This window comes from Mytilus californianus, unplaced genomic scaffold (genome assembly GCF_021869535.1).
Source record: "Mytilus californianus isolate M0D057914Y unplaced genomic scaffold, xbMytCali1.0.p SCAF_1, whole genome shotgun sequence".
Taxonomy (NCBI): domain Eukaryota; kingdom Metazoa; phylum Mollusca; class Bivalvia; order Mytilida; family Mytilidae; genus Mytilus; species Mytilus californianus.
Window position 1 is genome coordinate 96346708 of NW_026262581.1, and position 16728 is coordinate 96363435.

Consider the following 16728-nt stretch of genomic DNA (forward strand, 5'->3'; position numbering starts at 1 on the left):
AGCCAGACAAAAATATTATTTGGTAAGCAATGTTTTGTTTTTAGGTTAAGTACATTCTAAGTAAAATTTAAGTTATTTAGAAATAAATTAAAGAAATGTTGGGTTTTATAAGTTTGGTTTTGTCATGGTCGCCAAAGCTGGTTACAACCTATGATATTTGTGTACATGTATTATAAGACTTGTTTGACCTATGATGTCTGTCCATTACCAGGTATTGTATCTTTGGTTTGTTGACGATCTCAAAAATATTCTTACAACTATGGATATTTGACTGTGTCCAGGTTTTTTATGCCTCCGCCGTAGTGGAGTGGGCATTAAGTTTTACCCTTGTCCGTCTGTACGTACGTCCATACATCCCAAAGTTGGTTTCCGTTCTCTAACTTTAGTTTGCCTCAACCAAATGTTATGAAACTTATACACAATGCTTATTACCACAAAACACAGATCAAGTTTGAAATTGGGTTCCGTCACGATAACGGTTCTTGAGTTGTGCCCCTTTATAAAAATAAAAATTGCTGAATATTTTGTTCCCGTTCTCTAACTTTAGTTTGCCTCAAACAAATGTTATGAAACTTATAAACAATGCTTACTACCACATAATACAGATCAAGTTTGAAATTTGGTGGCGTCGCTTTTACCGTTCTTGAGTTATGCCCCTTTATATCTTAATATGATATGCAAGCCGGGTATCATCTGTGTCCCATGGACACATTCCATATTTATTTTATTTTTTTTTTTTTTATACAAATGTACACAAAATTAATTAGAACTTCATGAAGCCTAGAGATTATCATTTTTTCTTGCAGGTGGAGGCAGAAATGGAGGATAGGTATTTTATGGTACAAGAAAAGAAAGAAAGATTAGAGGATAAGATGGCCTCCACCATGGAGATTAAAACCGTTGTTTTTACCTGTAAACAGGTAATATTTTTATTAAATTTTGTTTTGTTGTTAATATTCTTTCAACTGCTATCAGCTTTAAAACATTAGTCGATAGGATCTGAAAAGTAGCAGTACCAAGAGAAGAAGACAGCCTCAACTGTCACTAAAAGGAACATACATCTGTTTATTGCACCCTTGTTTAGTAACACAAAAAATACTAGACAATGAAAGACTGAATCAACTCCCTTTAAGCTTAAATCAACATAACTATATTTCTAAGCCTTCAGTTTCACATTGTTAGATTTCTTAACTTGTTTTCAAGGTATAGAATTATAAGTATCCTTTATTTTCATAGTTTTACATTTCTTAACCTTTAGTTTCCTAACATTAAACCTCTAAGCTATCAGTTTTAGGGCAGTATATTTCTTAGCCTTTAGTTTTTGGTTATTCTACTTTTAGAGTTTAGTTTCATGGTATTATTTTTGTAATATTACTTTTTATTCCAAAAATTTTTCTTATTATTATCATATTTCCCTTGAATATTTCTTTTCCAGTGTAAATACACTGCACACAGTGCTAAAGATGAATGTAAAAAACAGAACCATGACATTGTTAAAATACAGACAATGAAACGGTTCTTCAAGTGTAAGAAATGTAACCATAGGACATCCAGCATAGACAAAATACCAACACAGCCATGCAGGTCAGTTTATCAACAAAATTATATAATTAAATACAACCCTATCATTCAATGGCTAAGATATACCTATTATTATTAACATTTAATCTACAATACCATATACAGGAAATATTGTCACCTGAAATATTGAATGCTCCAGAATTTCAATAGTGCTCATTTCTTAAAACATTTTCAGAGAAATGTTAGGGCCATTTGAGTTTTTTTACACTCTTCTGTTATGAATGGAGACCACTTGCTCATAAAATGTTATCATTAAACCGTGTATAAATATCCATTGCCAGAACTAATTGAATAGTTGGTCTGGATCAGTTGAGTGATTTAATAAACCGCTTTATAGTTACAGCATTAAAGCTGTTATTGATTGTGCAGTTTCATTCAGAAAAATATATTGGTAAATTGCAGTTTCCAATTGATGCATTCATTCATACAAATTTGTCAATGAATGTTGCATCTAAAATGAAATGTATACTTTATGGTACATCTGTGGTGAATTTGATGATATCTTCTGATACATGATTGAACTAGAATATTTGTTTTGGGCATTAAAGCATAAGATATAGTTATTTTTGATATTTCTTAGTACTAGTTTTTGAGCTTCATTTGTTAACTTCATATAAATTTAACACTCATTTTTACTTGGACCATGCAGTGTATTTATTCTTTTATTGTCTCCATATGAGTCAGTATGAAAGGTATGATTTTTGTCGAGCCTGCGACTTTTGTCGCAGAAAGCTCGACATAGGGATAGCGATCCGGCGGCGGCGGCGTTAGCTAACTTCTTAAAAGCTTTATATTTTAGAAGATGGAAGACCTGGATGCTTCATACTTTGTATATGGATGCCTCATGTTACGAAGTTTCCGTCAGTCACATGTCCAATGTCCTTGACCTCATTTTCATGGTTCAGTGACTACTTGAAAAAAAAGTTCAGATTTTTTGTAATGTTAAATTCTCTCTTATTATAAGTAATAGGATAACTATATTTGGTATGTGCGTACCTTGCAAGGTCCTCATGCCCGTCAGACAGTTTTCACTTGACCTCGACCTCATTTCATGGATCAGTGAACAAGGTTAAGTTTTCGTGGTCAAGTCCATATCTCAGATACTATAAGCAATAGGTCTAGTATATTCGGTGTATGGAAGGACTGTAAGTTGTACATGTCCAACTGGCAGGTGTCATCTGACCTTGACCTCATTTTCATGGTTCAGTGGTTATAGTTAAGTTTTTGTGTTTTGGTCTGTTTTTCTTATACTGTATGCAATAGGTCTACTATATTTGGTGTATGGAATGATTGTCAGGTGTACATGTCTAGCTGGCAGGTGTCATCTGACCTTGACCTCATTTTCATGGTTCAGTGGTCAAAGTTAAGTTTTTGAGTTTTGGTCTTTCTTTCTAATACTGCATGCAATAGGTCAGCTATATTTGGTGTATGGAATGATTGTAAGGTGTACATGTCTAGCTGGCAGGTGTCATCTTACCTTGACCTCATTTTCATGGTTCAGTGGTCAAAGTTAAGTTTTTGAGTTTTGGTCTTTTTTTCTAATACTATATGCAATAGTTCAACTATATTTGGTGTATGGAAATATTTTATGATCTATATGTCAGTTACGCAGATTTTATTTGACCTTGACCTCATTTTCAAGGTTCATTGCTCAGTGTTAAGTTTTTGTGTTTTCGTCTGTTTTTCTTAAACTATAAGCAATAGGTCAACTATATTTGTTGTATGGAAGAATTGTTAGCTGTACATGCCTGCCTAGCATGGTTCATCTGACCTTGACCTCATTTTCATGGTTCATTGGTCAATGTTTAGTTTACTTGGTTAATGTTAAGTTTATATGACAGTTGTAATAAAGCTTTATATTTAGGACTATCAACATAATATCAATGATTAGTAAAGAAGGCGAGACATTTCAGCGTGTGCACTCTTGTTTAATAGTACATTTTCCTACGTCCAATCTAACAAAGAGGGGGTATACATATAGTGATGCACGTACTCATTTGTCTGTCACAAGTTTCAGGATGGTAATTAAAGTATTGAAAATTAACCATTGTAGTTCATTTTTGAAGGTTTTGACATGTACTGTTCAAAGGTTAGGCTTACCATTAAAGTAAGGTTTTTTTTTAGTTCAAGATGATAATGACAATACCACTAGATTAATTTTCTTTTTAACTAAACACAATGCCATGGACCATTTAATACAGGTCCAGTACAATTTTGTTGGGTTTTGACATTAACCATTTAATAGTAATTGCCTTAGCTACCTTTACAATTTGTATTTTGGATTCTGGGTGATAATTGAAGAACCCCTTGACCAAATCTTTTGAAATTTTAATTTTAGGATGAAAAATTACAGTATCACTTGACCAAAGCTTTTCTTTCTGTTGTCTCAAATAAAGTATAGGATTTTCTAATAAAATGTTGTTATATAAAAAGTAATGTTGTTAGATTTTTGTTGTTCTCAAAATAAGATAAGAAATTCTTGGGACTTGCACAAGAATACCAAGTTTATTCCTCATGAAATTGATTTGAAAAAAAACAACATTTGCTTAATTGAATTAAAGGATTTTATTAGTAGAAGGGATCTGAATCTTGTATCTTGCTAAATCTTGCTTATCGTGTGAATATTTTATATTTAAAATTAGCCCTCTATTTTGCGATTTTTTGATACATCTAAAGTTGAAAACCAATAATAGACACCCCCTTTTTTTGGCAGTACATCATGTAGACAATATTTTGATAAAGTAGATATTTTCTTTAATTTAAATGAATGTGTCATTTTATTGATATCAGTTACAATGTACAAATCTTGCTCTAATTGGTTATATCTGGCTTAAGTAGTATTAAGATAAAACATTTTTTTGTCAAGCCTGCAAACTTTTATGTCTTGAAAGCGAGACATAGTGATCCTAGATTCTGTCGGCGGCATCAACATTAAGGTTCAGGCTGTGGTTAAAGTTTTTTAAGACATCAATTACTTTATCTAAACCTTCATGGAATTTTATAAAATTTGGACAGAAGCTTGTGTTTGACCAAAATACAGTATCCAGAGCAAAATTTCTGTATTTTATTGATAAATGGATTTTTTTTTTTTTAAAGTTTGCATTCAGATTTAGTCTGAGGTTAAAGTTTTTCAGTCATCAATAACTTTGTCAAACCTTCATGGAACCCCTTACAAGTTTTTGAGTCTTAGAATATAAATAACCTCTGGAACTACCATTTACATGCATATTGGTTGATTGCCATATGACAGTTGATGAAATTCTTACTCTTGAGAATTTTTTAATGTTTATAGCACTGAAGGCTGGTCTTCAAAACAGCACTATGTGACACAGGTCCAGACATAGTTTTGGCCTTGATATAATTTTGTTGTATAACTGATTCTTATTACAATTGTAAATTTTATTATTATCATTATATTTTTGTAGGAATTGTGGTGATGATAACTTTGAGAGAGTGTCAATGCTACAAGTAAGTAAACATTTGTCAGTCAATGTCTTATATAGAGATTTATTGAGTTGAAGCAATAACATTTTAGCAAAACTTGCCACCAAAAGTGCTTTCTTTTGACATTCCGATAGATTTTGATAACTGAATTATGTCATAGAAACTTTGACCATTTAAAGTCTAGTGTGCAATAAGGATACTTTGTGAACACAACTCCTTGTAGACTACTTTCATACTTGGAAGGGGTTGTTTGTCATTGTATGTGGTTGACTATACTTTACCTACCTATTCAATTAACCTGATAATCCTAAAATTATTGTAAATGAATAAATTCAAGATTTTTTTCACAACATTTCTAATCATCTTTCATATATGAAAATTGGGTAAAATACCAATCCCTCAATTAACAGAAGGACCACATTTGATGAAATGCAAAGATACAAAAAGTCTACTGTTCAGACAATTATATTCCACAGTTAGACAGTTGTGGGGGACATTTCCCTATGGCATAGCAATCTTGTTAATCTTTTTACTAGTCTACAAATCAGGAAACCTTTGTCCTCAAAAAAAAGTTACAGTCTTTTTCTTAATCGTTAAAATATAAATACAATAATCTTTCAGATGCCTTCGAAATTGATTTCATGACATGCCTTGAGGTCCTATGGGGGCTGAAAATTTATTGTTGTATCAGTAGAATTAAATGTCAGCAATATCATGACTTAATTGAATGATTATTGGACACAATAATTCATTTTTGATTTCAGGAAAGAAAAGGTCCCAAGCTTCCTCATGAGGAGTTATGTATACGTGGAGATGAGATCAAATTTCTTGGATCTATGGATGAAAAAGTTTATCTGTAACATTGGTATGTCGTTTAATCATTTATGCTATTAGGCTTTTCTAACTCATTCACAATTTTTGGTAATCCTGGATGAATATAGCAGAATATGAGGGATGCGTATATAGAAAAGCTAGAAAATTTTTTTTTTGATTACAGATAATTTATGGTCTTAAGTTTCTTTCTGACAAATGTCCATTGTGCTTGACCTCTTTTTTGTGGTTCAATGCCTGCATACTATCCAGAAGTTTTTTTGTCCCCTGCCTGATGTGTTGCAGGGGATATAGAAATACTGGGCATACGTCTGGTCTTGTTAGAACTCTGACGTGTACAATTCTTGCCAAATTTTTTTATAAAACTTATATATCATAGGTTTTTACCAGCAATGTCTTTAACAAGTTTGAAAATCAGTGCCGATGAATTATTTTTAAAAGAGTTATGGGCTTGGAAATATTGACATGGAAAATTGCATTGTTAGCGCTCTCACGTGTACAATCCTTGCAAAATTTTTATGTACTTATATCATAGGTTTATATCAGCAATGTCTCAGACAAGTTGGAAAATCAGTGCCTTTCAAGAGTTATGACAATTGGAAATATTAATTATATGGGAAATTGCATTGTAAGCTCTTTCACTTGTAGAACTCTGACATGTACAATTCTTGCCAAATTTTTTTATAAAACTTATATATCATAGGTTTTTACCAGCAATGTCTTTAACAAGTTTGAAAATCAGTGCCGATCAATTTTTTTTAAAAACACTATGCCCCTTGGAAATATTTATTTTATGGAAAATTGCATTTTAAGTGCACTCGTGTGTACAATTTTTGCCAGATATATATTAAATTCATATCAAAGGTTTATGTCAGCAATGTCTCTGACAATTTCAAAAATCAGTGCCCATCAACAATTTTAAAAGAATTATGTCCCATGGAAATATTAATTGTATTGAAAATTGCTTTGTTAGAGCTTTCAAACTTTCATTTCTTTAAGATATTTATAAAAAGTTTTTAAAGAACAAAAATAATTTTTTTTAGTTATTGTCCTTGGACAGATAAAATATGTGCAAAGGTGGGTAGATGGAACTCTTCTTTTATTATTACAAGATTTTTTTCGGTTCCTCATCTCTTTGTTCAGTGATCCTAAACTCTCCATCATTAGGTCAGTTTTTCAATAACCATTCGTAAAAGGTAAACTATGTAGGCACTACCAATTCAATACTTACAAAAACTTAGAGGAATTGTGATTGGGAGATTTTCTTTAAAGATTTTTCATTTTATGCTGATAAGGTGGCATACATGATGGCTGTTTGAGCAATATGATTTATATCTTTCCTTCAGAAGCTTTTTGATAATATTTTAATAATTATGGCTAAGTAATATTTGAAATTTATTTAATCTTTGTGTGTGTGTATGAAAAATTTTGAAGCCAAAGGAAATTCTTCAAAAAAAAAATGTAAATCTTGAAGGAAATGTAAATATAAAGTTCATGACCTCTTAATTTCATTTTGGGGTTTTTATTTCTTCAGGGTACTGACTCATTAACATTCCCTTATATTTATGATGTTTAATGGAATAATAATGTAGTGGATTGGTTTAGTTTATAATGTCAGTGCAGTTAAAAGCCAGAGGATTGATACAAGCTTCTTGGAATCTGTAGATAAAATGTCATATTGTGACTAATGTTATTCAGTTTTGATTTTGACATTTTCATTCTACTAATGATTTGCATGGGGGACAAATTGGTAACATTTCAAGTCAAAGTCAAATAATTAAAAAAGAATTGCAATGCTAAACAGCATTTAATGTTTGCAGAAAAGCAGTTGTTAGAAATAGATGACCTTCTTTCCACAGTTTTTAACATTTTAATTGTAGTGTAATTGAATGTTATTTGTGATTGCTTGACAGGTTCTTGAAGAATTTATTTAATTGTAACACAAAATTCAATCTGTATGTTTATATGATTCTGGAAATGAATTTGTTTCCTAGTTCCCAATTATTTCCTTCAACGACCATTCTGATTTTTAATAAGTTTGAGTGACTTTTTGTGGGTGTTAGATGTTTTTGAAATCTCAAGGAAAAGTACTATTAAATATTAGGGCTGTTCCAATATTGATCGTGGTGGGAGGTATTGGAGGTACTTTATTCAATAAATTGTGGGTGGTTGCATTTTTCTTATAATATTTGTAATAATTATAAGTAAAATGAAAATGTTATTTGATGGGTGGTTGAGGTCTAATAAAAGTGCCTTCCATGCCCCAAGAATTTAATACTTGATCAGCCCTTAGAAGAATTAATTGTATAAATAACCATGAGCACTCCTCCTTTTATCCTGATCAGTGGAAAAATCAGAGGCACATAGAAACAAATTTTCAATAAAAAAATCAGTTCTGAAAAAGCACTTAAACTATATTATAATTATTATAGATAACAAAAACAATACAAAATAGTACTGTATCAAGGAAACTGTACAGTTGCTAAAAGCAAGCTCAAAACACAGAACTTCTGATAATAGGGCTCATCAAATATCTATAATCTATATCAGCAGCTGTACTTTCAAGAAGATAAGATACAATCTAAAGGTTATCAGCTGTGCAGAAAGACACCATGTTGTGCAATGCCAAAAGTAATATTTTACAGAATTTCAATACATTTCTGTTTCAAGAAATACAGAATTAAATTAATATAAAAACAATAAAATACTAAATACAATGTATAAACGACAACAATATGACTATTTGACAATGAATAGCTTTTGCATTATCAGTTGTGTAATGATTTAAATATGATTAATTTTTTTTTCAGAATGAAGATCTCATGAAACTTCAAAAGATACTGTTTGAAATTTTTATAGCAAACTTTACAACTAAAACAGTCTCTTGAAAACTATTTAGAATTTTTACAACAAACTTTGCATTTATATTTTCCTATACTTGTACATTTATTAAATCTTATGTTTTAAAGAGTTTGATTGTCAAATGTTTTACATACTTTTCATAAGATGCTAAACAGACTTGTTAAGAATGTGTCTGTCCCAAGTCAGGAGCCTGTAGTTCAGTGGTTGTCATTGGTTTTATGTCTGTCATATTTGTTTTTTCCTAAATTGTTTGTTATGAATTTGGCCGTAAGTTTTCAGTTTTTGGAAAGTTTGCTATAGGTTGCTGTAGCAAAAACTTTCCTAAGGCATTAGCCTCAAACCGGAAGTGACAGACTATCTTACTTTAGGATGTGTGTTCTACTCCTAGATAATGTAGTACTGGTGTTTGACAACTAATTCTAGGAAGATGCTTTTGAAATTTTTGAGTAACTTCTATTTTGATTAGCTTACAGTTTGAATTAAAATGTGAAAATTAAAAAGCCCCGAGTGTATCGAAAGTATCCCGGTATCTCATCTCGGCCCACAACAAACTCGGACTATAATAAACTCGGCCTATTACATAATCGGCACCAGAAAATCGGACTATAACAAAATTCGTAATTATACTACTTGCTATTAAGTCTCCCAAACAAAGTTTGGAGACTTATTGTTTTGCTCAGTTCTTATTATTTTTCTTCTTAAGGTCTATTCAGGGATATTCTGGGGGGCCAACAGAAGGGAGGGATATACTATAGAACCCTATGGGATTTTTTTTTTTAACTTTTCAAATGACTATAACTTGAAAACAGTAAGTCATAGACATAATCGGTTTTCAGTAATGATCACAGGATCATAAAACAAATCAAATGAAATATAGCTCGAGTCCCTCTGGATCAGCCCCACCCCCTCCTGTTTGAGAACTTGTAAATGGTTGAGATCCCCACCCCTAAACCATATATATTCTTGTATGGGACAATTAAACAAGTCAAATGAAATATAGGGGGAGTCCCTGGGTGTCACCCCCATCCCATCTTGTTTTGAGAATTTGTAAACGGTCGAGATCCCCACCCATAAACCATATATATTCTTGTATGGGACAATAAAACAAATCAAATGAAATATAGAGGAAGTCCACAGGGGTCACCCCACCCACCCCCTTCTTTTTGAAAACTTGTAAACGGTCGAGATCCCCACCCCGAAACCATATATATTCTTGTATGGGACAATAAAACAAGTCAAATGAAATATAGGGGGATTCCGTTGGTGTCACCCCCACCCCATCCTGTTTTGAGAACTTGTAAACGGTCAAGATCCCCACCCCGAAACCATATATATTCTTGTACGGGACAATAAAACAAATCAAATGAAATAAAAGGCAAGTCCCCTGGGGTCACTCCCTCCCCCTTCCTGGGAATGACTAATTATGGGAGCTTTGTTTGGGAGACTTCGTAACAGCATCATGTTGCAATTATTTCTTGTATTAAGTAATTTTTTTTTAAAGTCGGAAAAAAGTCAAACAACCAATCTACACAAATACAACCTAAGTTAACATGTATTAGTTTGTGATTAGGTCAGTTCAAGGGGAACCATTTAGGGTAGGCAAATGTTAATAAGTATTCAGTTGTACATCTCATTACCATGGAGAATATTTGGCCCCGCCCCTCAGTCATGGTCTATCGACTTAGAAACTTTTGCTTAGTTTACATGTATTAGTTTGTGATTAGATCAGTTTAAGATGAACTGCTAATGTTAAGTCAACGATATTTGGTATGCAAATTTATTAGCATTTGCAAGTATCGTTTCCATGGAGATTATATAGCCCCACCCCCTCTTCATGGTTCATTGACTTTGAAACTTTTACATAGTTTACAAGTTAATGTTTGTGTTAGGTTTGTTTAAAGGGAACGACTTATAATAAGTCAATGGTATTTGATATGCAGTTGTGTTAGCTTTGGCACATCTCATTTACATGGAGATTGTTTAGCCATGTACCTCAGTCATGGTTCATTGACTTTGAATATTTGCATAACTTAAGAAACATGTTAAAGTATTGCTATTTTAATTTCAACATTTGCATAATCAAAATTACAAAAGGGCGAGACATATCGCTGTGATAACAGTTTATTATACCTTTACTTCATTTTTGTGGCTTTAATGTCTCATTTGAATGCTGAATGCAAAAAAATAGGGATGCTAATCCATGGCGATGGCATAAAATATTTGTAAAAAGCTTTAATTTTCAGATAAAAGAAGAAGAACTGTATATTGGATATCTAATGTTCTGAAGATTCCTTTTGGCATAAATCCGTTGTCTTTCAACTGATTTTCATGGTACAGTGATCCTCAAAAATTTATAGATTTTTGTCTCGCCTGCAACAAAATTTGCAGAATTTCGTTGCGGAAAGCGAGACATAGGGATTGATTTTCCAGTGACAACAACAAAAGACGTTGTCTTAGTTGGCATCAACAATTGTGAAGTTTTCTGCTTAAGTTAGTTTGATAGGAACTACTTGTGATGTATCAATGATATTTTGTATGAAGTTGTATTACTATCAGTGTATATCAGTTTGAAGGCTATTTTGAGGTCTTGCCCCCTTAGCCATGCTCCAGTGACTTTGAATAAATTAGCAATTTTAAATGTTAAGTTTTCTGCTTAAGTTAGTTTGATAGGAACTACTTGTGATAGATCAATGATATTTTGTACAAAGTTGCATTACTATGAGTATATGTCAGTTTGACGACTATTGTGAGTCCCTGCCCCCTAGGTCATGCATGGTCCAGAGCCTTTGAAATAATTAGCAAATTTTCAATGTTAAGTTTTCTGCTTAAGTTTTTTTGATATGAACTACTTACAATAGAAAACAATATTTTCTATAAAGTTACATTGCTTTTGTCAACCATTTTGAGGCCCTGCCCACTAGTTCATGGTCCAGCGACTGAATTAATTAGTAATGTTGCTGTCCATCAAATTTTATTTTTTCTGAATTTTTATGCTGACAGGCAAGACATATCTCTGTAAACAGTTTATTTGTTATGTAATTTTGTCACCGAGTAATAGGACAACATTATTTGGTATATTGAATTATTGCATGGCCATTTGACCTTGACCTCATTGCATTGATCAGTGATTAAGTGGGGTGAAGTGTTTGTCTTTAAGTCTATTGCTCAGATACTATAAGCAATAGTAAACTATTTTGTGAATGAAACAAATGTTAGATTTACATGTTCATCTGGCAGGGTTCATTTGACCCTGACCATATTTTCATGATTCATTTGTCAACATTTAGTTATTGGTTAGGGCAGTTGCTCGAATACTATTAGTCTATATTTGGTGAACGAAAGACCTTTCAGTTTGGCAATGTTCATATGAATTTTACCTCATTTTCATGGTTCATTGGTCAATGCTAATTTTATTGTCGAGCCTGCGACTTCTGTCACAGAAAGCTCGACGTAGGGAGTGTGATCCGGCGGCTGCGTTAATAAACTTCTTAAAAGCTTAATATTTTAGAGGGTAGAAGACCTGGATCTTTCATACTTTGTATTTAGATGCCTTATGTTATGAAGTTTCCATCTGTCATATGTCCATTGTCCTTGACCTTATTTTCATGGTTCAGTGACTACTTGAAAAAAAAGTTAAGATTTTTGTATTCTTGATTTCTCTCTTATTATGAGTAGTAGGATAACTATATTTGGTATGTGCCTACCTTGCAAGGTCCTCATGCCTGTCGGGACAGTTTTCACTTGACCTTGTCCTCATTTCATGTATCAGTGAACAAGGTTAAGTTTTCGTGGTCAATTCCATATCCCAGATACTATGAGCAATAGGTATACTATATTTGGTGTATGGAATGATTGTAAGGTGTACATGTCCAACTTGCAGGTGTCATATGACCTTGACCTCATTTTCATAGTTTAGTGGTTAAAGTTAAGTTTTTGTGTTTTGGTCTGTTTATCTAATACGGTATGTATTGGACAACTATATTTGGTTTTTGAAAATTTTTACGATGTACATGTCAGTCTGGCTTGTTTTATTTGACCTTGACTTCATTTTTACGGTTCATTGCTCAATGTTAAGTTTTTGTTATTTGGACTGTTTTTCTAATACTATAAGCAATAGGTCAACTATATTTGGTGTATGGAATGATTGTAAGGTGTATATGTCTGTCTGGCAATTATCATCTGACCTTGACCTCATTTTCATGGTTCATTGGTCAATGTTAAGTTTTCCTGGTTAAGTTTGTTTCTTAGATACTATGTGCAATAAGTCAACTTTATTTTAAGCATATTTGGTGAATGGAATGACTGTAAGGTGTACATGTATTTCTAGTTTAGTTTATCTGACCTTGACCTTATTTTCTTGGATCATGTTAAGTTTATGTGATAGTTGTAGTAAAGCTTTATATTTAGGACTATCAACATAAAGTCATTGGTCAGTGAAGAAGGCGAGACATTTCAGAGTGTGCACTCTTGTGTGGTTTGGTCCTTTTCAGATTCTATTATCGTAAGGTTAACTATAATTAATGAATGGAATGATTGTAAGGTGTACATGATGATCTGGCAGGGTTCATGTATTCTTGGTTTGGTTCATTTCTCAGATACTATATGCAATAGGACAACTATATTTAATGATGGAATGATTGTAAGGTGTACATGTCTGTCTGGCACTGTTAATTTGACCTTGACCTAATTTTTCATGAAATATTAGTCAATGTTTAGTTTTCATGGTTAGGTCTGTTTCTCGGATACTAAAATTAGTTTTAACTATATTTTTTGCATGGAATAATTGTAAGATGTACATGTCTGTCTGGAAGGGTTCATTTGACCTTAAAATCATTTTCATGGATGATTTATAATGTTTAGTTTATGTTATACTTAGGAGTCAAACCTTTATCTCAGACTTTAACCATAAAAATCATTCATAATCAGTCAAGCATGCAAGATGTTTCAGCGTGCATACTCTTGTTCTTAAAACATTATACAATGGGAAACACTCACTGCACAATTTATCTGGAATAAGTGAGATCTGTGAAGGGTTTGTTTATCATTGACATCAGTTATATCATCTATCTTATAAAAATGCTTTACACTTTTATGTTTCTGTTGAAAGGTCTAATTCATTAAGTTCCTTTTTTCTATTTTTTTAACAAAGAACTTTATAGGGATGGGGCAATTCTATGATGAAAATACAGTCAGTAATTTAACAAAGCATTGAAATAAATAAATGTTTTATACAGTATGTAAAATGTTAAATCACCAGATGGTAATACTATAAATGCCTGCGAACATTGTAAATCCCTTTATCAAAAGTCTACCTGTTGTCCTAGGCATAGGTATTGGGTGCTTTTATCCATCTGAACAGGTCTATTATAAGTAATAGGCCACATGCATTTGGTGAATATTTTTATATTATGAGTTTTAGATATCAGTCTGACGGGATTCACTTCACTTTGATTTCATTTTCATTGATGCATACAGTTAAAGGGGGGGGGGGGGGGGGGGGCAAGGGGGGTTCCAATAACAGCAAAACAGCAAATTGATTTGGCTTATAACTGATAACAAGGAATTGAAAAAGAATAAAAACAGATAACAGTAAATGAATAATTAAAATCAGTCTGGTCCAGGACAAATCCAGTATATATCTTATTATAATCCTTTGTAATGAATTCCATTTTCTATGAACATGTTTTTTTAGAGTTATATATCTAGAATTGGTTTACTCAATGTATGATGATATTTTTTTGTTATGGAATACTTTTTTCAGCATTTATTTTTGTACTTTTAAAGAAACTCACACATGCTTGTAATTTAAATAGTGAGTGTATTCTTAGAAAAGAATCACAGAGCTGAGTCTGTGTTCCTTATTCTATAAAAGGTTTTAGGTTAACTGGTCGTATGGAACTAGGACTTAATTGCCATCCTCATCAGGTATCCCTGGCCATAGCTTTTCCTTTTTGTCGAGTCTGCGACTTTTGTCGCAAAAGCGAGACATAGTGATCACACATTCCGTCGGCGGCGTCGTCGTCAGGGGCATCCACAAATATTCACTCTGTGGTTAATGTTTTTAAAATTTGAATAACTTTCTTAAAATATACAGATCAAGTACAAATTTGGGTAGGTTCACTTTTACTGTTCTTCAGTTATGTCCCTTTATAACTGTATATGATATGCAAGCGGGGGCATCATCTGTGTCCTATGGACACATTCCCCATTTATTTAATAACTTTTTACCCATTTTGTTGAGACTGCGACTAACATCAAAAGTAGGCAAGACACTAGTACTGGGTTCCGCGGTTAATTGAATCCTCCTCCGAATACGGGAAACCACCATGTTACTAGTGGAAAGATCCCAATTCAATTTCTACTGAAGATTGGCTGTCAAAATGCTAACATTCCAATTTTCAATAACAGTTAACAGCAAATACATTCTTACAATAACAGATAACAAAAAAACTAATAGTCCAATAACAACTAACAAGGAATAAGACAATAACAGCTAACAGCAAATATATTTTCAGAATAACAGATAACAAAGAATTAAATTGCCCCAAAACAGCATAACAGTTAAACCCCTTGCCCCCCCTCAGTTAAGTCCTTTATCTTAAATACTGTAAATTTAGTATTCATTTATGATAATTAAGCAAATTATTGTCTGTTGTAGCAATGATGATATGTTATGAACACTACTTCCCTGAGACCATGTGTCCATAACCTTGCATACTATCTGAAATTGGTTGTTATTATATGTTGCAGTTTGATTTGGTAGTTTTTGGAAACAATAGTTGGAATCTTTCCCAAGGTACCAGCCTCCCAAACAGAAAGTTGCACAGGTTAGCTACTAAATCTACAAAATGTATACACACTAAAATATAGTTCCCTATATTTCTCATGTCTGTGAACATATGAACTGTGAAAAATTAGGGTTATATCTTTGTAGCAGTTCATTAAGTATATATGTCTTAAAGTTTTGTCAATTTGCAGGCTATTTTTGTCATTTTAATTAGATAAGAGTAATGATACAATACCAGTTAGATTGACCACTGCCTGATCGCCAAACAATCAGAGATAAGGTGGGGCCTTAATTACAATGTCCCACCTCCTTAAATGTCAATCATACTGATTAAATGACTACTCAACCTCAGTCTTACATAATTAAACAGACTTCATTATACATCTCAATACACAAATACTTGACCTCATTATTGAATGCTGTAAATTCAGATATTATTGTGTGCATTTATTGTTGCGATTTTTCAAAAATGGACAAGAATGCGAGTTCAATTATTGTGATTTTCGAAAAATCTACATATAGATCAATGGTTTAGCTATCTTAATGCCAGTTCATATTATTGCGATACTAACCAAGTCGCATTATTCGCATTAATAAAAACCTCTCAATAATTTCTGAATTTACAGTACACAAATGTATATATTAGATGTTTGTTATATAGAAATGGTAGATTTATTCATTGCCTATTACTTTTGATCTACACTACATAAAGTGATTTTATAAATTATGTCTGAAAGATAAATGATTAAGGATTAAGATCTTGTTTATTAAAAGAAAAGACAAAATATGAAATCTACAAATAAAAAAGGATATTCAAGTGTTGAATACAAGAAGTGTATTTTTGCAATTAAGAATGAATCCCTGTTTCAATAAAATAAGGTTTTTTTAATTTGTTTATGTTGAAAAAGTACATTTTGAATGCCCTTTATCAGAAAATATTAAATTATAAAATGAATTAAAATACAGTCTTCAACCTTTAGTCTTCAGTGTCATATAATCATGATAATTGTTTTCAAAGTTAATAAGCAATTCTTAGAGGAGAAAGATAGTATACCTGTGTTTCAACTTACAAAATGCCCCCAAAACAACCTTTTTAGATTAATATTTGGAGACAATAGAGATCTTAGTTTCAAGTCTATCTGTTTTACCCATGTTCTACAAGGATAATTGATGAATCTTTATTTGAAAATTTCTTCTGCTTCTAAAGATAAAACGTAAAAGGT

The 16728-nt window shown here is 32.3% G+C and overlaps 1 protein-coding gene across 1 annotated transcript in view; it reads left to right on the plus strand.

Annotated features, from left to right (window-relative positions):
- LOC127710287 (protein MCM10 homolog) overlaps nt 1-8827 on the plus strand; it is a 71697-nt gene extending 62870 nt beyond the window's left edge. Inside the window, exons 20-24 of the mRNA XM_052216079.1 lie at nt 807-920; nt 1436-1584; nt 5007-5049; nt 5790-5890; nt 8667-8827. Coding sequence (XP_052072039.1) covers nt 807-920; nt 1436-1584; nt 5007-5049; nt 5790-5885 — 402 coding nt within the window. The 3' untranslated portion in view covers nt 5886-5890; nt 8667-8827. The remainder of the gene's footprint in view (nt 1-806; nt 921-1435; nt 1585-5006; nt 5050-5789; nt 5891-8666) is intronic.
- The last annotated feature ends 7901 nt before the right edge of the window (nt 8828-16728 follow it).